At 42.5% G+C, this 22,387-nt stretch overlaps 1 protein-coding gene across 1 annotated transcript; it reads left to right on the top strand.

The window, feature by feature from the left end:
* Positions 1-113: 113 nt before the first annotated feature.
* Positions 114-21,736, top strand: LOC131198264 (uncharacterized protein K02A2.6-like). Its single transcript, XM_058182752.1, has 4 exons — positions 114-1,859; positions 13,425-17,679; positions 19,505-19,554; positions 21,497-21,736. The coding sequence occupies exons 2-4, from the start codon at positions 13,887-13,889 to the stop codon at positions 21,734-21,736; spliced, it is 4,083 nt and encodes a 1,360-aa protein (XP_058038735.1). The 5' UTR covers positions 114-1,859; positions 13,425-13,886.
* The last annotated feature ends 651 nt before the right edge of the window (positions 21,737-22,387 follow it).

Raw genomic sequence — 22,387 nt, forward strand, 5'->3', positions numbered from 1 at the left:
CCCTCCGGAGCGTTACCGTAATTATCAGAGAACTACTTCTTTGGCACAGAGGCTGCGTAAATTAGACTGTAGTCTAACCGAATAGACAAATCCACCATTCGTGGATAGTGTTCGCAAGTACCCGACATTTTTGGTACCTTAAGAGTAAAAAGCTAATTTTGCCCTCCGAAAGGTTTTCTTGTTGCTCTGTTCAATGCACTAGTTAATTAGCTACATTCACCAAATATTTTAAACCAAAAAAAGGTAACCCAAGTATTTTATCGAGCGAACAAATTGCGTGTAGAGTCATTGAATACTTCCGTGCTTTCCTCTTAATTAACTCTTTATTCCTTTGTGCGTGTATAACTTTTTGTACCTCAGATCGATTATCTACATCCCTGTTGACGTGGCTGGAGAACCTCAGAAGCTGATCTGATTAGCCTGAAAGCCCCCCACGCCCCCCCCAAAAAAACTCATCTGTGTGGTTGCACAAACTTAGGGCGGTTTCCCGGCCAAGAATTCTCGGCAGCAGGGCGGGAGAAGAGAGATGGCGGAGAAGTAGCGCTCCCTCGGAGCGCTCCAAGTTGTTGCTACGAAAACGGAAAGAGGCCATCACGAAAGAAAAGGAGCGGGGGGGGGAGAGAAAACTAAGGCGGCGGACTCGCAGAGAGAAAGAGATGGAAAAATGGGAGGAAGTGGGTTAGAAGCTCGGGGCAGGAGTGGAAAGGCGAAAGCTGCAAAAGACTGCTAAGCTTCCCGACGGCTGAACAAAAAGTGAGACTCATTAAGAAGTTGAAAAAAGGACAAAGAAGCGATTGGCACTCTCTCGCTTAGTATATGCAGGAATTCCTCCCTTGTTGCCCGCTTCTAGGCCCAAGACGGCCTTACGTGTGCTCATTATCAGTCACTTCCATGTGGCAACTCTTGCAGTCTTATCTTTTTCACGAGGTGCTTTTCTAATGGTGCTGCTGGTGTTAATTTTTCGAACATATTGCCTAAACAGAAGGATGTGGTATTTGGATCAGGACATGCTAAGCCAGGGTTTGTTCCAATCATGGAGAGTTATTAAATAATCTGCAATGGCTGACAAAATCAACTAAACTGGTATGCCAGACTGGTGGGTGAAGCAATTTAAGAGTTTGTAGTATTGTAACAAAATATAGCTCACCCTTAAAGTTAGTGCCAAGTTTGCAAACTTATCTGGAAGCAACAGTTGATCTACGCATAAGATTTTATCCCATAGAAGAAATTAACTTTTTTTCTAAATACCTAAAAGAAGGAAAAGAAAGAAAATTGCACCAAGAAAACTTAAAAGTGAGTCAAATCACTTTCACACAGACTTCTTGGACTACTTTAGAACTGCATTTGAACCTTTCGAACAGAGCCAATAGTTCTCTAGTTTCTAGTCTGATTACCTTTTTACAGTACTGTACTCTAGTTCTCCAAAGCCTGTGAGGAATTCATTTCCTATAGGGGGCAATATTTGCCTCATTCCACCAAGGTTTGACCTTCATCCCTGGAATTTGCAGATTTTGCTTAAGGTGGATCTTTTTCTATTCAGATGCAGTAAAAATATGCAACCATGGTTAGAGGTGTTGGAGGGAAAATCATCTGATTTGTTAAAATGTTGCTGTTATTTCACAGCATGAAAAGAATTTCAAATGCAAGAAAAAAGAGCCTTACAATCAAAGACCTACTTCTAATAGAAATTGTTCAGATCAGTGGTAGGTTGCTCCCAGTTCTCTCTGGTTCTTCTCAACTGGTAGTAAAAGTGGCAGGAGGCTCCTCCCACCCGCCCGGATTTCATATTTGACAATCTGCGCAGAAGTGCGAGCGAAGCAAGAGCGCATGCGCGCTACCATTGCAAACCAGTAGTAAAGGTAAGTAGAACCCACCCCTGGTTTAGATATCTGTTGTGGATAAATGAAAGTATATCACATATACTAAAAATGTGGGTTGTAATACTAATCTGTTTGGAGGGATTTATGAAGGTGGTGGGGTAGGGTGAAGGATAATTGTAGCAAGGAAGGTTTGGAATAATTGGAATGCAAGGGAGGTTTGGTTGGCTGGGAATGGATACTAATACAGGATAGTTCAAATGGACCATTGAATGGTGAATATAAAGTGTCATGTATGATCTCAGTGTTGTGAAGTTGGTCAGCTGTCCTCCTCATCTCTGAGGATTCATTCTAGAAGTGAACGTAAATCATCTTCATATTAAGGTAATGTTTTTCAGCCATGGAAATCTGAAAATGTATGGATTGCAGTTCCCAGAATTTTGGGAGTTGAAGGCCACACATTTTCAAGCTGCCAAGGTTGTGAAACACTATACTGAAGGATTAGGAAATGAAAATAGGTAGTTTGAAGGTGCTTTAAGATTATTTGCATTAACTTTAGATTATTGGCTGAGAATCATGACAATTACAATCCCCATCCTGGAAAATGCTACTTTGGGAAAAGTTGATCTAAATCAGTGTTTTTCAACCTTAATAATTTTAAGACATTTGGACTTCAATTATCATAATTGCATATATCTTAAAATCGGCAAGGCTGAGAATGGCTCAGACTGCTAAGACAGTCTGTTATTAACAGCAGCTGCTTGCAATTACTGCAATTACTGCAGGTTAAGCCCCACCAGGCCCAAGGTTGACTCAGCCTTCCATCCTTTATAAAATAGGTAAAATGAGGACCCAGATTGTTGGGGGCAATAAGTTGACTTTGTATATTTTTTTAAAATTTACATTTATACCCTGCCCTTCTCCGAAGACTCAGGGTGGCTTACACTATGTTAAGCAATAGTCTTCATCCTATTTGTATATTATATACAAAGTCAACTTATTGCCCCCAACAATCTGGGTCCTCATTTTACCTACCTTATAAAGGATGGAAGGCTGAGACAACCTTTGGCCTGGTGGGACTTGAACCTGCAATAATTGCAGGCAGCTGTTGTTAATAACAGACTGTTTAGCAGTCTGCGCCACTCAAGGACCCTTGAGTATATAATATACAAATGAATGAAGACTATTGCTTGACATAGTGTAAGCCTCCCTGAGTCTTCGGAGAAGGGCGGAATATAAATGCAAATTAAAAAAAATCTAACTACTGTATTTTGAATTCATAATACTTTCAAAATAATATCTAGCTCAAGATTAGGTGCTTGTAAACCTTGCACATGACTTATCTGGTCACTTGCAACTGTCTTGTCAAATTTAATCTGAATTTGTTCTTTTCACATCACTGAAAAGACATGAAAGGAAATATAACAAAGAAAAAAGACATTAAAATGCCAATATGGAATAAAATGTTTTTAAAAATATTGACAGGAATATTACTTGATAAGTAATTCTTTGGCTGAAGTTGATTTTGATCTGGAAGCGACAATGATATCAAATATTATTTAATGTTTCATATTCTTCTCAAGTTGTAAATATCACGTTTGATAAATTCTAATCCCTGGTGAATGTGGATCCAGTTGCAGTGGGGCTAAAGATATCAATTGTGTCATAAACCTCATTATTTTTAATTGAAATAAAATAAACTTCATGAAGAAATGGTGTACATGTTTTCATTAGTGATTTATATTACTTTATAGCATGATTTAACCATCACTGTAGCAATATATTAGTTTCTATGTTGCTGCAACAAGTTTTTAAGTTACTGTAACTAGTGGGGGGATGCTACAATAAGCTATAAATCAATGTTTATTCCCCAGGTGGCTGGGGAATTCTGGGAGTTGAAGTTCACCCATCTTAAACTTGCTGAGGTTGTGAAAGACTTCTATAGATCACCACTGAGGAAACAGCCTTTGTTTGCTTTAGCTATTCCAACAGGAAATATTATTTAGGGGAAACCACAGTTTCATTCCTCTGAACTCAGGCAAAGATCATGGTTTCTGTTTTGCAAAGAATCCTTTCCCACCCTACACACACACACACACAGAGAGAGAGAGAGAGTCTGAAGTAAAAAAAATACACTAATTATAAGTAACTGCATCAAAAGAATTCTGTTACCTCCTTATCGCTAATTTACTTTTAAGTTATAATTTGCTTTGTTATGCTGTGTAATTACAACAGAAGTGACCAGTTAGATCAGGGTCTCCATCCAACCTTGGCAACTTTAAGCCTGGTGGAATTCAACTCCCAGAATTCTGGGAGTTCAAGTCCACCAGCCTTAAAGTTGCCAAGGTTGGAGACCCCTGAGTTAGATGGTTAGCTGTTGATAGCTTTATACTGTAGTCATAAACATATGACAGAAGTCACAGTGACATCATGGAATTATCACAGAGATGTGAAAAATTAATTTTTTTGTGACATGTTCCACATGTCTTAATTTATGGTCCACTGGTGATCCAACTATAGTCCAATTTGTTTTCCTTATCAATGGAATTTAAGCCATTAAGTTTGCACTATAATTCTTTGGGATATTTCCTTAAAACCTGACAAAAATACTTTTAAGATCCTAAAAATAAAAAGGAAAGGAAAATTGCTGGAAAACTTCATAAAAGGTCTCTGGATTGTAGACCATTTATGATGCAATTCATTTGGGATTTTTCCCCCATTTTTATATTGCTCTGTGACAAAATTAACCCATACAGAGTACAAATGCTAACAATTTACCCAAGACAGCAGCTCTTCCATTTTGTTATCTCTTCATTTCCTGAGTGCAGTCAGTTTTCAGAATTCCTAATCAAAATGGCAACCAGCCATCCTGGTTGGCAATCCACGGAGCTATAATGTCAGTGAATATTAATTAACCCTTCTCTGATAAAACAGAGAGGAAGCCAAAGAGTCATCTGCATAAATGAGACCAGAAAACGAAAGTTCATTTATGCTATAAATTCAATTGCCAGAACCAACCCCAACCATAGCAAACTTCAATCATGGCCTGATCTATCATTTCTGCAACGGATCTGCTCCCGTGAACTCCGCACAGAACTCAAAAGACAGCAAGACGAAGGCGAATCCAACCTATACATTGACTGCATAAAAAGAAAAACCTGCAATCACTTGCCCAACATCCAACCCTCCATCACCCAAAACATCCAACCATCCGTCGTACAGAACTTTCAATCAGCCATCATCCAAAAATAGGTACGCATGCCCCTTATTTCCTCTACACCAGCCACTGCTGAACTTAGATGCAAACTGATAAATGCAAGAAGCATTGTAAACAAAATGCCTGAATTTCTCCTCTTGTTAAATACTGGTACCTTCAACATTATATTTGTCTGCGAAACATGATTGAACTCATCCCACCCTGACTCCATCATTTCAGAAAGAGAATATCATGTTTTCCGGTCAGATCGCGAAACCCGCAGGGGAGATGGAGTGGCTATCTTTTACAAAAAGTCACTGAATCTAAAAAATATTCAAGTTGCACATAAACTCGCTCTTCCAGAAACTATCGTCTGTGAACTGTCCTTTAACATCACATTTCATTTCTTACTATGCTACAGAGCCCCCGACTACGACATCGCACATGTGAACAAGTTAACCACACTGCTAACATGGGCTGCCTCTTGCCCTTATCCTCTCATCTTTCTGGGTGACCTCAACCTACCTCTTATTAATTGGAAAACAAATGAATGTACAACTGAACTCATCCATACTACCCTGTACAATGCTGTTACAAATCTAGATCTTGATCAACTAGTAACTAACAACGCAAGATTTAACAACTGCCTTGACCTCATCTTCTGCAACAACGCAAACTCAATTTATGGACTACAAGTGAAAGAACCCTTTTCCAACAATGACCACAGCATGATAGGCTTTTGCCTCAATATATGCCCTTATAAAAATCTCCATAATAATGGTATACCAAACTACAACTTCAAAAAAGCCAACTATGATCTTATAGACACTGACTTCTCATCTCTTGACTGGCAAATTCTATTCTCTAAATGTATCACTGCTGAAGACCATTATAGTGTTTTTCTGCTTGAAGTCAATAGAATCATTAAATTATACGTACCACAAATCACCACCAAAATCAGGAAAAATAAATTACCCATAACAATAAAAAAGCTCCAATCAAAAAAAAAAATCCCTCTGTGAAAAAACAAAACTGGCTATGTAGCTAACTTTAAAAACAGCTACAAAAATATATGCCACCAAATAAGGATTGAATGCACCAATTACCACATCAAACAAGAAGAAGACCTTCTGCGCACAAAATCCAATTGTGCTTTCTATAATTTTGTAAACAACAAACTTAAAGACTCGAGATCCATCCCACCCCTAAAAGGATCTAACAGTAAAGAATGCAATGATGAAACAGTTAAAGCAAACCTCTTTAACACATTCATCGGCTCAGTCTTTGTTAACAGTAATGGCTCATATGCAACATTCCCCAGTCATACCAATAATGATTACAACAATCTAACACAAATAGATTTCACAGAAGATAATGTTGAAAAGGCGCTATGCAGACTGAAACCATCTCTATCTATTGGACCTGACAGTCTATATGCATACTTCTTAAAAAAGCTTTCCACTGTTATAGCAGAAACCCTAAGCATAATCTTTGAAAAATCCTTCAGGACCAGCTCCCTTCCCAATCTATGGTCACTAGCCATGGTCATCCATGTCTTCAAAAAAGGAGACCCAGCCTAGTTGAAAATTACAGACCAATTTCTTTATGCTGCAAAGTAATGGAATCAATCAACCAATCTATCACCCTCTACCTAAAAACAAAGAACCTATTCTCTAATAAACAATTTGGTTTCAGAAAAAAATTATCCTGTAATCTACAACTTCTTCACTGCAAAAACATATGGACTACAAATCTTGATCAGGGCAAAGCAATAGATGTAATTTACATAGACTTCTGTAAAGCCTTTGACTCAGTGGTACACGACAAACTTCTTCTAAAACTAAAATCCTACAGCATCTCTGGACCCCTCCATAATTGGATAACTGCATTCCTGTCAAACAGGCAACAAGTGGTCAAAATAGGCAGTGCCCTATCAAATCCTGCTCCTGTTAATAGCGGTATCCCCCAAGGCAGTGTTCTAGGTCCAACACTCTTCATATTATACATTAACGACTTGTGACCATATTATAAGTAATTGTGTCTCTTAGCTGATGATATTCAACTACCAATACTAGCAACAATGCTGCTACCCTTCAAAAAGACCTTGACTTTGTGTTGGAATGGTCAAAAATTTGGCAACTCCAAATCTCAACCAACAAATGCTCTGTCTTACACATTGGAAAAAAGAATCAGAACACTAAATACAATGGATGGACATGACCCTCACTCTGTCAAAGACCTTGGAGTTCTCATATTAAATGATCTAAATGCCAAAGCCCACTGCAACTACATCGCCAAAAAGGTATTAAGGGTTGTAAACCTAATCTTGCGTAGCTTCTTCTCCAGCATACAAAACATTTGCTAGACCATTTCTCGATTACAGCTCATCTGTCTGAAACCCACACTTCATTTCGGACATTAATACAATTGAGTGGGTCCAGAAATATTTTACAAGAGGAGTCCTCCACTCTCCCATCACAACAAAATACCTTATGCCATCAGACTTGAAATTCTGGATTTAGAAAATTTAGAACTACGCCGCCTTCGGCATGACCTGAGCATAACTCATAAAATCATCTGCTACAATGTCTTTCCTGTCGAAGACTACTTCAGCTTCAACCACAACAATACACGAGCGCACAATAGATTTAAACTTAAAGTGAACCACTCCAATCTTGATTGTAGAAAATATGACTTCAGTAACAGAGTTGTTAATGCCTGGAATGTACTATTTGACTCCGTGGTCTCATCCCAAAATACCCAAAACTTTAACCAAAGACTGTCCACTGTTGACCTCACCCCTGTAAGGGGCGTGTATAAGAGCACCAGTGTGCCTACCGTTCCTGTCCTAATGTTCCCTTTGGTTGTATTCAATGTGTGTGGTTATTTCATGCTTATACTTATATATATTGTTGTGTTTGACAAAATAAATAAATAAATAAATAAAATAAAAAATAAAGAGTCAAACAGGAAACAGCCCAAGTAAATTGCATTTGCTACCTAATAAATCAAGTCTTTGCTTTGGCTAATCAACTTCTTATGTCTCTCTGAATCTTCAAGTTGAACTACTCTAAGCAGTATTAATGATCAAGATGTTAATCAGGAACCAAGCACTTGCAGACAATAACAAAGTAACTTGTACGTTTTGAGAAACAGGAAATGAGAGATTCTGAGGAAAGCTGTGTTAGTCTACAGTGGAAAAAAAATCAGATGCATGATAAGTTTCCCAACTAACGTATTTTATTAAAAGGCATAGACTTTTGTGAGCTGCAGCACATTTCATTAGATGCGTAGATTAGCTACACTCTGATAAGATTTATACTGAGGGCATGTGTGGCAGGGAAGAGATCATTTCATGCTTGTCCACAATTTAAACGCTATACTAACCTGGGATTGTTTGACATCTGTGTGCTATAGTTATTAATTTATTTCTGCTTTTTAATTCTGTCTTTCATTTCTGACCCAAATGCCATAGAAAAACATGGCTCCCAACTGCCAGCACAACCTACCTCTGCCTTGCTTCTCTCTTATTTGTGCTGGGCTACTGGGAGAGACATGTTTGCAATTAGCATTGGGGCATCCTTCTTCCTCACCAGTCCTCCTGTTTTGCTTCTCTGTGCTGTGCAGTGTTTAGCACAGAGTCAAAAGTTTTCTGATGCTTATACAGTGAGAAGATACTTATCCTGATCAGAGAGACTCTCCTCAGTTAAAGAGCTGCTGATGTGTCCTGGAGACAGCAAAACTCTAGAGCAATATTGTCCTTGCCTATCTTTTTGTGTGGCCTCTGTCCTGGCTTTTTGAAGAATAGTTTTTGAAGGAAAACTATCTTTGCACACCTTTGGCTTTTCCACTGTCACTAGCTGGTGTGATCACAACAACATCATTATGTTTGTTTGATGGATGGATGGAAGGTAGCCAAATCCATGGCATTAATTAGCTATCAAAATTGATAATATAATAATTGATTTATTATTTATTTATTTTATTTTATTAGATTTTTATACCGCCCTTCTCCCGAAGGACTCAGGGCGGTGTACAGCCAGATAATAAAAACCCACAATATAAACATTAAAACAGAAACTTAAAACCAAGCATATTACATAAATGGCCGAAATATTTAAAACAATTTAAAACCCTTAAAATTCATAAATAACCCCAATTAAAATTTAATAAAACTTTTAAGCCAGTCCCGCTTGAATAAATAAATGCGTTTTCAGCTCACGGCGAAAAGTCCGAAGATCAGGCACTTGGCGTAAACCAGGGGGAAGTTCGTTCCAAAGAGTAGGAGCTCCAACAGAGAAGGCCCTACCCCTGGGGGCCGCCAGCCGACATTGTTTGTGCACCCTGAGAAGACCCTCTCTGTGTGAGCGTACGGGTCGGTGGGAGGCATAAGGTAACAGCAGGCGGTCCCGTAAGTACCCGGGCCCTAAGCCAATGCGGTTGCAGCTGACTGTACCGGGGTGCCAGCATCCACAGCCACTCCATCTTGGAAGGATTGAGCTTGAGTCTGTTTCTCCCCATCCAGACCCGTACAGCTTCCAGACACCGGGACAGCACTTCGACTGCTTCGTTGGGGTGGTCCGGGGTGGAAAAGTACAGCTGTGTGTCATCAGATGGTAACTCACCCCAAAACCACTGATGACCTCACCCAGCGGCTTCATATAGATGTTGAACAGGAGAGGCGAGAGAATCGACCCCTGAGGCACCCCACAAGTAAGGTGCCTCGCGGTTGATCTCTGCCCCCCTGTCAACACCGTCTGCGACCGGTCAGAGAGGTAGGAAGAGAACGACCGATAAACGGTGCCTCCCACTCCCAAACTCTCCAACCGGTGCAGCAAGATACCATGGTCGATGGTATCAAAAGCCGCTGAGAGATCTAATAGGACCAGGGCAGAGGAACAACCCCTATCCCTGGCCCTCCAGAGGTCATCCACCAACGCGACCAAAGCTGTCTCCGTACTATGACCGGGTCGAAAGCCGGACTGGAACGGGTCTAGATAGACAGCTTCATCCAGGTATTGGGGAAGCTGCCATGCAACTACACTCTCTACAACCTTCGCCACAAAGCGAAGGTTGGAGGCTGGACGATAATTCCCCAAAATAGCTGGATCCAGAGAAGGCTTCTTGAGGAGGGGTCTCACCACCGCCTCTTTCAAGGCAGCGGGGAAAACCCCTTCCACCAATGAAGCATTTATAATTACCCGGAGTCAGCCTCGTGTCCCTTCCTGTGTAGCCAGTACTAACCAGGAGGGACACGGGTCCAGTAAACATGTAGTTGCATGTAACCTCCCCAGCAACCTGTCCACATCCTCGAGAGCCACAAACTCAAACTCATCCCAAACAACCTCAACAAGATGCGTCTCCGTCATCTTGCTTGGATCATCGCAATTTTGGTCCAAACTATCCCGAAGCTGAACAATTTTATCGTATAGATAACCGTTAAACTCCTCAGCACGTCCCTGTAAGGGGTCATCCCGTCCCTCCTGATGAAGGAGGAAACGGGTCACCCGAAACAGGGTGGCCGGGCGGTTATCTGCCGATGCAATGAGGGTGGAAACGTAAAAACGTTTCGCCTCCCTCATTGCCACTAGGTAGGTCTTAGTAAAAGACCTCACTAGTGTCCGATCAGCCTCGGAACGGCTAGACCTCCAGGTGCTCTCTAGGCGTCTTCTCCGGCTTTTCATCTCTCTCAGCTGCTCGGAAAACCAAGGAGCCAATTGAGATCTATGCCGGGTCAGAGGCCGCAAAGGCACGACACAGTCCAAAGCCCCAGCCGCGGCCCGTTCCTAGGCCGCAACTAGTTCTTCAGTCGTGCCGTGGGCAAGATCCTCAGGGAGCGGCCCAAGCTCCGTCAGGAACCTCTCAGGGTCCATCAGATGCCTGGGACGGAACCAACGCATTGGCTCCGTCTCCCTGCGGTGGTGAGCGGCGGTCCGAAAGTCTAGGCGAAAAAGAAAATGGTCTGACCATGACACCGGTTCCGTCACTAAATCTCCTAATTCCAGATCATTAAACCACTGACCAGAGATAAAAATCAGGTCTAGTGTGCCTCCCTCAGTGTTTGTAGGGCCATCAGTTACTTGAATCAGGTCCAAGGCCGTCATGGAAGCCTGGAACTCCTGGACCACCGTTGATGACAAGCTGGCTGATGGCAGGTTGAAATCCGCCATGACCAAAAGTGTGGGAATCTCAACCGCCACCCCGGCAAGCACCTCCAGTAGCTCAGGTAGAGCTGTAGTCACGTAGCAAGGAGCCAGGTACGCGATCAACAGACCCATCTGATTCCTATGGCCCCACTTCACAAGGAGGGATTCACAACCAGCTATCTGAGGCAAAGTGGACTCCCTCGGCTCTAGGCTTTCTTTAATCACAACCGCCACACCTCCACCCCTACCTAGGGCCTTCGGCTGATGGAATGCACGGAAACCCGGAGGGCACAGTTCAACCAGGGGTACACCCCCCTCTGTGCCCAACCAGGTCTCCTGGACCTGGACTAGACACACTATGTGTGACTAGACACACTGAGTGTGTCTAGTCTGATAAAAAGAAGCACCAGGGGTGACATGATAGCAGTGTTCCAATATCTCAGGGATTGCCACAAAGAAGAGGGAGTCAAGCTCCAAAGCACCTGACAAGAAGCAATGGGTGGAAACTAATCAAGGAGAGAAACAACTTAGAACTGAGGAGAAATTTCCTGACAGAACAATTATTCAGTGGAACATTTTGCCCCCAGAAGTTGTGAATGTTCCCACACTGGAAGTTTTGCAGAAGATGTTGGATAACCATTTGTCTGAAGTGGCATAGAGTTTTTTGCCTAAGCAGGGGGTTGGACTAGAAGACCTTCAAAATCCCTTCCAACTCTGTTATTCTATTCTATTTACAATGGAAGAATATAGGCTCTCTGTCATCCCACTCTGTACATCTGGACTTGCTGGAAATAAAAGAGTATTTATATAAAGATCTTAAACCATTTTCCCAAGTCCAAGCAAGTTTTGGAAGGCTATAGTAGAATTCTGTCTACCAGAGCAAAATACACAACTATGCAAATACGTTTTTTTTAATAGGATCCCACAGTAGCTCAAATTGCTGGCCAATGAAGAACATTCCTGAGGTTCAAAGTCAAAGCCAATGTGGTACACTCTATGCTGCTGATCTTAAATCCTCTGATGGTTCTAATTTGTTTTATACTTAGTTTCAAGAAACCTCTTGCTTTTCTGAAAACTGTACTTTATTCTCATTTCATTCACTTCTTGGTCGTTAAGGCTAGTTACCAAGGAATATATACAGTCAATAATACTGAATTTGCATACTGTTTTTTTGGCTGTTACCATGTAAATGTACCAAACACTTGCAGACAAAAATGAGAAATGCACTGGAGATTTCAAAGGAAGTGACTCTAGACCCAAACTTTTTTTTCCTGTTTAGCTTAGTTTTTAGTTATAAGTATTTTAAGGGAAGATGTTATTCATACCATTCAAATCATTCTATGCTCATCTTATGAGTAAATCTGTTTCCACATTTTAAGGGCTTTTTAGAATTCCCCAGATCTTATGATTTTACCATTTCTATGAGCATTAAAATGTATAGAAATTTATGTGATCCATTTTGGATCTATTTTGACTTTTCTGACCACAATTTACAGACATCCTTAATTTAGAAAACTTAGGCCAAAAAGTCAAAATTATGACCACAATGGTACAATAAAAACATTCAGACTTTTGATAGTGCAGCTACAACTGCCATGGGGACTGGAGGCTAAAACATAAAGAACTGTTGCTGGAACTGGGTATGTCTAGTCTGATGAAAAGAAGCAGTAGGGGTGACCTGATAGCAGTGTTCTAATATCTCAAGGGCTGCCACAAAGAAGAGGGAGTCAAGCTATTCTCCAAAGCATCTGAAGGCAGGACAAGAAGCAATGGGTGGAAACTAATCAAGGAGAGAAGCAAACTTAGAACTAAGAAGAAATTTCCTGACAGCTAGAACAATTAATTAGTGGAACAACTTTTCTCTGTTCCTCTTTTCCAACACTGGAAGTTTTTAAGAAGAGATTGGATAACCATTTGTCTGAAGTAGTGTAGGGTTTCCTGCCTAATTGGGATTGGACTAAAATATTATTATTATTATTATTATTATTATTATTATTATTATTATTATTATTATTATTATTATTATTATTATTATTATTATTAATAATAATAATAATAATTATTATTATTATTATTATTATTATTATTATTATTATTATTATTTAATTTGTATACCGCCCTTCTCCCGAAGGACTCAGGGTGGTGAACAGCCAGAATAGAAGACTTCCAAGGTCTCTTCCAACACTGCTTTTCTATTATATATCTGATCAAAGATTGTTTGTCCTTTATAAAATCCATACTTTTTTATGTCTTTATTGTATCTAGATTGCATCTGCAATTGGGGCCACCATGATAATAATATTTGGACCATAATCTACAAAGCACAATCTCACCTCCATTGATGCTTTTCTGCTTTCCCATCCTAAGTGCTTCAGTTTTTCAGCAAACAATGACACTTAGATAATTTTGGCTGTTCCCACAAAATGTTGTTTCTGGATTTATATGGAATACCTGTTATGTATCTTTAAATGTGTTGGCGGGAAACAAGCACGTTGCTGATTGGTTGAAGCCGCCGGTTAAACAGTATATATGGAGAGGTTTTTCCCCAGCCAGGTTGCTGGGTTCACCCTATATTAAAGAGCTGTTGTCACTACCCTGGTCTCCAGCCTCGTTACTTCCCGAACTTAACACTGGCGACGAGGGTGGGATCTCGAGGCTAAGGAGTACCAGAACCGAGCTGAAGCACGGAAGAACCGAACCCAGCAAACCCAGGGCAGAAACGCGGAGATGGCCAGTTACACTCCGCCCGCGCCGTTTGACCCAGCCAGAGAGAAATGGGGAACGTACATGACCCGTTTCGAAAGCTTCCTAGAAGCAAACGAACTGCAAGGAGTTCCAGACAACCGCAAAAGGGCTTATTTCTTGAGCCACTGCGGTCCTGAGGTCATTGACATCGCGGAAGCCCTGGCAGAGCCAACGCCGATACAATCGGTATCGTGGCAAACTCTGCAAACCCTGCTAAAAAACCATTTCGCGCCAACTCCGTCCAAATACGTGCGGCGTTTTGAATTTGGAGAGCGCAGACAGCTAGAGGGCGAATCCATCAGCGACTACATGGCCGCCCTGCGGAAAGCCTCCAAAGACTGTGGGTACCGAGACCTGGACGAGGCGCTGCTCGAGCAACTCATCCGTGGGGTCAGAGACATTCGTTTGCGGAGGCGGCTGCTATCAAAGAGCAACCTAACGCTGGCAAACGCTCTGGACGAAGCCAGAGCTCATGAGATGTCCACCCAAGCGGCGGAAACCCTGCAAAAGCCACTCACACCGAAGGCGAGCACAAAGCCAACCCCAGTGCACCAAGAAGAGATCCAGACCGAATCAGACGGTGAGGATGAGGAAGGGGTCTGTCGAACCGAAAGACGTGGCAAAGAAGACCGGGACGAATGCGGAAGTTGCGGAGGTCAACACCAGCGTCAACAATGCAAGTTCAAGGACGCTACATGTCGGCGGTGCGAAAAGAAGGGGCACCTGGCTCAAGTCTGTCGAGCCCCCCAACCTTCCCGCCGAAAATTCAAATCAGCCAATCAGAGCGCGGGATCGGCAAGGCGACCTGTGATTGGCGCAAACAAAAAAGGCGCGAACTCGAATCAAACGACCGTGATAATAGGCCGCGCCACAACCCGGGTGGAGAAGAAAATCTTCACCAAACCCAACAAAGAAGGAGTGCCGTGCCGACTAGAAGTGGACACCGGGTCAGCGATCACAATCATGTCCTGGGACACTTTTGCAAAAGCTTTGCCTTTAGTCGCAAAACGCCACCTGCAAACACAACGGCTACGAGTCCACGACTACCAAGGGAATTGCATCCCTGTTCGAGGGACCACCTCTGTCCGAGTCGAGTACGGACCACACAAGAAGACCCTGCTCATCACGATCGTCGAAGGGACCCTGCCAAGTTTGTTGGGTCTAGACTGGTTCCGTGCATTGGGCATGGGAGTGACTGGCATCTACAGAAGCGACGTTAACCTTAAAGATGCACTCATGAGTGAATTTGAAGATGTGTTCAAGGACTGCCTGGGCAAGTACAAGGGGACCCCTATTTCCTTTAATCTAGACCCCCAGGTAGCCCCTATCCGGATAAAAGCAAGGAGGGTACCGTTCGCCCTTAAGCCCAAGATTGATAGGGAGATAGACAAGTTAATAAGGCAGGGGATATTGGTACTAGTCGACCATGCCAAATGGGAGACGCCAATCATCACCCCTGTGAAACAAGATGGGTCAGTAAGAATCTGCGCTGATTACAAGGCGACGTTAAACAAAGCCTTGCAAAAGAGCGCTTACCCAGTTCCCGTGGTGCAACACTTGCTGCACTCGTTGGGACGAGGGCAAGTTTTTGCTAAATTAGATTTAGCACAAGCCTATCAACAGCTACCCGTAGACGCAGCCACAGCCGAAGCCCAAACGATCGTGACGCATAGAGGGGCTTTCAAGTGCACCCGGTTACAGTTTGGGGTGAGTGTGGCACCAGGTCTATTTCAAAACTTAATGGAGCGACTTCTGCAAGGGCTCCCCGGGGTAGTTCCCTATTTTGATGATGTGTTGGTGTCGGCAGAAAATTTAGAGGAACTGGGGGAGCGTCTGAGAAAAGTTTTGGGCATTTTCCGGTCAGCCGGTCTAAAGCTTAAAGTAAACAAATGCCAAATAGGGGTAGAATCCGTAGAATTCTTGGGCTACAGAATAGACAAAGAGGGAATCCACCCCACCGAGAGCAAGGTCAAGGCAATAAGGAAGGCTCCAGCGCCCAAAAACAAAACAGAGCTACAGGTTTTCCTGGGTCTAGTGAACTTTTACGCGGTTTTTTTAAAAAACAAGGCAACCGTTGCCGAGCCGCTACATAAGTTGCTGGGAAAGAAGGCTGTTTGGTCTTGGGGGAAGCCTGAAGCCAGGGCTTTCGAAGCAGTAAAAAACCTACTCTCGAGTGATAGCTTGCTAATTCAGTACCACAGCAAAATGCCATTGGTTCTAGTATGTGACGCTTCCCCTTACGGAGTGGGGGCTGTGCTCAGCCACAGGCTCCCAAATGGCACAGAAGCCCCAATAGCGTTCTATTCCAGAACAATGTCCTCAACAGAGAGGAACTATAGTCAGTTGGATAAGGAAGCCCTAGCTATAGTGTCAGGGGTAAAGAAGTTTCACGAATACGTGTTCGGCAGAGACTTTGAAATTGTCACAGACCATAGACCGCTGTTAGGGTTATTGGCTGGCGACCGCCCAACGCCGGCGGCCCTTTCACCCCGTTTGACCAGATGGACTATCTTTTTGGCTGCTTACTCCTACAAGCTACAGCATCGACCAGGAAAAGACCTGGGGCATGCGGACGCGTTAAGCAGATGCCCACTGCCAGGGGCAATCGAGGACCCCACTCCGGGAGCACCTATACTATTGATTGACTCTCTGGACTCTGGCCCAGTCACATCCAAGGAGGTGGCTAGGGCGTCTTATCGGGACGTTACCTTAAGAACTGTACTTGGTTGGGTGCAAAGAGGGTGGCCCGCTGCGCCGGGCGAGCGTTTTAAGGAATTTGTAAAAAAGCGTGGGGAACTATCGGCTCAAGGGGGGTGCCTGCTATGGGGGGATCGAGTGGTGATCCCGGAGAAATTGAGGGCAAAGGTATTAGACCTTCTCCACGAGGGTCACCCAGGGATCGTAAGGATGAAGGGGCTAGCGAGAAGCTATGTGTGGTGGCCCCTAATGGACTCAGAAATTGCTGAGAAGGTAGGGAAATGCCTGGCCTGTCAGGAATCCAGACCACTACCCCCAACGGCCCCAGTCAGGGAATGGGAAAAACCCCAAGGGCCCTGGTCGAGAATCCACATTGATTTTGCTGGCCCCTTCCACGGCCAAACCTTTCTAGTGGTAGTCGACGCCTTCTCTAAATGGCTGGAAATCATTCTCATGAGATCCATGACAGCCGAGGCGGTAATCGCAGCCCTACGGCACCTGTTTGCAACCCACGGGCTGCCCGACACGCTAGTATCCGATAACGGCCCGCAATTCACGGCAACACAGTTTGAGGAATACCTGGCAGATGCGGGCATCCGGCATGCCCTCTCTGCGCCTTTCCACCCTGCGTCGAATGGCCTTGCAGAGCGTTCCGTCCGGAGCGCAAAAGAGGCATTGTCAAGACTCAAGCCAGGCGACTGGCAAACAAAGATAGATTTCTTTCTAGCGGTCCAGCATAGAACCCCCAGCACCGCAACAGGCAGAAGCCCAGCCGAATTATTGATGGGACGGAAGCTCCGGTGCCCACTAGACCGTTTAAATCCCCAGTACACACCTGAGGGTTACCAGGGGGAACTTGGAAAGACTAGAGAAATGGACATAGGCGATCGAGTGTGGGCGCGCAACTATGGGGACGGCCCAAGTTGGCTGGCAGGGCAAATCATAAAAGCAACCGGTCCAAAGTCATACTTAGTTGAGTTAAAAGACAACCGAGTATGGAGGCGCCACATAGATCAAATAAGAAAAAGAATAGCCGAACAATCCGAGCTAAATGAAACAGACCATGACCCCACATTATTTGAACCCACAGCTGACTTTAACCCGGGAGAGGCGCAAGACTTAGCTGAGTCCCCGGAGGTCCAGCGACGCCATCAGGTTCCCTTTGGAAACAGCAGGGACGACTCTGCAAGTAATCCAAGGCCGGATGGCCCAGAAAAAGAGTCTGCAAGTAATCCAGGGCCGAATGGCCTAGAGAAAGAGCTGGGAGGAGCAAACAGCCCCTCCGACCAGCTCAACCCACTCCCAAGGACTGAACCGCGCAGGTCCGAAAGAATCAGGAGACGCCCAGGTTATTTGCGTGACTACGTCGAAAAATAACATGTAAATAATATGTAAATATAGGTAAAGTGTTTTCTGGGAGGGGAGGAGTGTTATGTATCTTTAAATGTGTTGGCGGGAAACAAGCACGTTGCTGATTGGTTGAAGCCGCCGGTTAAACAGTATATAAGGAGAGGTTTTTCCCCAGCCAGGTTGCTGGGTTCACCCTATATTAAAGAGCTGTTGTCACTACCCTGGTCTCCAGCCTCGTTACTTCCCGAACTTAACAATACCATTTCATGAAATCTCACAGATCAATTTCAGGGAACTTATTCTGCTTACACTGGAAGCTTAATTGTTTTGTTTATCAGTGAGGTCTGTACATGGACATCAGTTATGTTCAGACTAATTTCCCCAGACATTAACAAGATTCCCTAATCCCTACCTGATCTGCCTTAAAGAGCAAGGTGCACACAACATGCAACATAATGTTTGCTTGGATGTGGCTGAAATGTTCTGTATATATCCAAGTATTATGGTTTATGAACCCAATGTTGTGTAAACATTACCAGTGGTCATTCATTGTGTTAAATATTTAAATAAATCATAGTTCAGCACAATGTGCTAATAAAATCAGAAGGTGTTTTAATTTTAAAATAATAATGTGGCTTATTAGAAAGCATTGAACCACACTCCCATATAAGTTTTATTTCTAAAAATGTCTTTAGGCCCCACACAAAATCCAAAACATTATTAGAAAGTAAAAAAAAAAATGGTGGATGACTTTAATCTATTAATAATTATGTAAATAAGCTCACCAATTTTAAAAAAGGCAAAGATAAGCAGCAATATACTGTATGAGCAAACAGTATATACTTTATTTAATAAACTTTAGTTTATTTAATAAACTGGCTAAGCAAATCATAGTGTGATGTCACGTAATCATTGCCATTGCTATTATCCTTAGTTTAGACTTTAAAGAGCAGATGAGTTCAGAAGGTTCTAGTCTAAATTTTTTCTTTTTTTCAGATCATAATAATTCATTAATATTGGCAAATAGATTGAATATATTTATAGAGAATTACAGTATATTAAAAATGGCCAGTGTGGATTTATAAGAGGCCGACAAATGTCAGGCATAGTAAGAAGGGTATTAAATATAGATTACTATATAAAGAATCAAAAATTAAAGGCAGGTGCATTACCATTAGATGTATTTAAGGCCTATGATTGTGTGGAATGGCCTAATTGAAGATATTAATAGAGAAGTTAGATTTTGGGGGAAAAAATTAGAAAAGTGATAAATTAACTATATTCAGAGAATAAAGCAAGAATAGTTATAAATTACGGTGTTATAGAGACAATAACCTTAAGCCCAGGAACGAGGCAGGTTTGCCCTTTATCTCCAGTTTTATTTGCATTATTAATGGAGGTTTTGACAAATGCAATTAAGGAAGATTCACTGATTGAAAAAAATGGTGTACAGAAGAAAACTAAAATAAATAGATAGATAAATATGATAAAGTAGATATATTTATCTACTGGTTAATTTTTTTTGTTTTGGATGATCTCAATTAAATTTTCAGATCAAAAAATAAAGCAAATACAGAGGTTGTTGGAGTTGTATTGTATGGAGGTAAGAGAGCAAGAATAAGTAAAGCATTATGGTATGAACCATTTAAAAAGCGTGGGATGGATCTTCCAAATATTAGAAATTATTGGGTAGTTAATCAATTAAGGTGGTCCCAGATATTATATGTAGCATTAACTAGAGATTTAATATGGAGGGATATAGAGTTGAAAGAATTAAGGGAAATAGATGATTCTATAGCAACATATTGGTTTAAAACGATATTTAAAAAATTGCTAAGCGGATTCAAAATCCTTTTTAAAAAAAATTGATAGAACTATGGAATAAATGGAAGTACTGGTTAATGCCAGGAATTTCTCCTTTAACACGGTTGTGGAAATGGAGAAATTCCCTAAGATTGAATTGAAAGAATGGATTAGTAAACTAAAAGAAAATCAGATATATAAATGATAAGACTGGAAGAACAAGATAAAGAATATAACACAAGTAAAGAACGTTTTATCAGATATTAAATTAAATTGTTGAATTTAATACAATTAGAGAAATGGATAAAAGTGGAAGAAAGATTCAAGGAGAAAGATAGACAGTTAACAAATTTGAAATGATTATAAAAGAATGTGAGGTGCATGAAGAATATATAAGTAAAGGAAGAATTGGGAAAATATATAGAATATTAACTGAATTAGAAGAGGAGGAAAAAGGTTTAAAATTAATTTGGGAATCAGATTTAGGAGAAATAAATGATAATGACTGGAAAATATTTGGAATAGAAGCTGTGGTGGGCTTCAAATTTTTTTACTACTGGTTATGTGGGTGTGGCTTGGTGGGTGTGGCATGGCTTGGTGGGCATCGCATGGTGGGCATGACAGGGGAAGGATACTGTAAAATCTCCATTCCCACCCCACTCTAGGGGAAGGTTACTGCAAAAATTTCCATTTCCTCCCAATCAGCTGGGACTCGGGAGGCAGAGAATAGATGGGAGAAGGGCCAGTCAGAATTTTTACTACTGGTTCTCCGAATCACTCAAAATGTCTGCTACCAGTTCTCCAGAACCTGCTGAAACCCACATCTGAATAGAAGACTATATAAGAATTGTCAGTTAGAGTTAATGAAAGTGGATATAAAATGATATGGAGATGGTACCTAACACCACATAAATTAAATCAAATAGATGTTAAATATACAAATATTTGTTGGAGGCGTGAGAAAGAGGTTGCAACATGTAAACATATATGGTGGGATTGTGATAGTGCACAAAGAATATGGGACATAGTGTTTAGGGAAATTAGAGCACTTTCGAATGTAAATTTAGGTATGTCACCGAGGATTGCATTACTGTTGCTGGTGGAAAAACAGATATAAATGAAACAAAAAAGGAACTGATTGTAAATTTGATAATCGCAGCTAGATTAGTGATGGCTAAATAATGATTGCATTGGCTTTTATGGTTGCCGCCACACACTGTTGGCTCATATTAGGTTGCTTTCATTGGTTCCAGCATACTTTAAGGCTTGCATTACAAGCTTCATGTGTTTCTTGCTGTCACCAAAGTGTCACCAATTTTTCATAATAACAGTGTAGGGGAGAGAGTCCAGAGTTTCCCAAAACATAATTGGAGTCATGTCTGATCTTGGGAGCATCTGCCTTATGAACAACTGAACAACCATTTACTATTTGTCAATGTGCTAATTCCCCAATGACTGCAGCGCAACATTGCTGATACATTCCATGCCCCTGCACATCAGATTCATTGAGGACTTGTGCGAATGGGGACATTTGTTCAGAGTCACTGAATCAATGTTATGAAATGCTGAACTATGGGCTAACTTAGGATGTTTTATCAGAACAGCAGCATATTTTCTAAGAACTATTAATGATAGCTTAATTGACTAATTATATAAATGTTGTAGAGTATGACAAATATAATTCCTGAGATGTGATTGAACTTGAACTCCTGGTCTTCTTCTGTGCATGCCCGATATGGCAGCGTCTTGAGCTCCTCAGCGACAGCGGGTCGGGTTTCCAGAGCCGGGAAACCATGTGGAGCCGACCACCGAGCTGCCGAAAGCCCTCCGCCTCTTACTTAAGCTCTCCGGTGGCCGATGGAGAGGTTTTTAACCTCATTGGATTCTCGGCCGCCGAGAACGAGGCTGGAGATATGACTAGGCAGCGGGCGGCGGTGGGCGGCGGCGGCCATCTTGGGGGGGTGCGGAACAGCGCTCCCTGAAGATTCGGCGGCCAGCTGGCTCTCCGGACTGCTGGATGGCCGGATTGTTGACTTGCGGGCCTTTGGGCTTGCCGGCTTGCAGGAGACGGACGGCGGCGCTCATTTTGGGGGGGGTGCGGTTCGTCGCTCCCCGGAGATGGACAGCCGGCCTTGCCGGCCCTGCTGGCTTGCGGGCCTGCCGGCCTGTTGGTTCCCGGCCTGCTGGCCTCCCGGATTGCCGTTTTGCCGCAAGTACCATCGGTGGCTGGAATTTCTCCGCTGGACCTAATACCATCGGCCTGGTCATGAGCCTGGACATCAGCTTCATCATGAGCCTGGACATCGGCTTGGACATTGGCCCTGACATCAGCTGGACATTGGCAGCTTGGACGGTTTTTTGGCTTACGGTACTCACCTCACCGCGAAGGACATCAGCGGGATTATCATCCTAATGGGAACGGCATCGATGGCCTTTTACCACGCTAGGCTTTAAAGGCCTAGATTATGGCTGACGTTAAGTTAACGATATCTGCCGCTATATCTGTCATCAGTGGCATTGCAGACATAATTGTTAACTGTCTGATGTAGTTAACTCTGAATATGGCCGTTCCTTACGGTGATTGCCTGGCAGCGGTGTACCGGTCCGCTAATTCCATCAGCGGACTTCGGACA

This window comes from Ahaetulla prasina, chromosome 4 (genome assembly GCF_028640845.1).
Source record: "Ahaetulla prasina isolate Xishuangbanna chromosome 4, ASM2864084v1, whole genome shotgun sequence".
NCBI classification, from domain to species: Eukaryota; Metazoa; Chordata; class Lepidosauria; order Squamata; family Colubridae; genus Ahaetulla; species Ahaetulla prasina.

What these genes read in the sequence shown, in the direction of transcription:
- LOC131198264 (XM_058182752.1), top strand. Translation starts at nt 13,887, where the DNA reads ATGGCCAGTTACACTCCGCCCGCGCCGTTTGACCCAGCCAGAGAGAAA. An exon ending in AGACCATGACCCCACATTAT is followed by an intron (nt 17,680 to 19,504) that starts TTGAACCCACAG and finishes TTAAATTTTCAG; the next exon opens with ATCAAAAAATAAAGCAAATA. An exon ending in TGGAGTTGTATTGTATGGAG is followed by an intron (nt 19,555 to 21,496) that starts GTAAGAGAGCAA and finishes CCGATATGGCAG; the next exon opens with CGTCTTGAGCTCCTCAGCGA.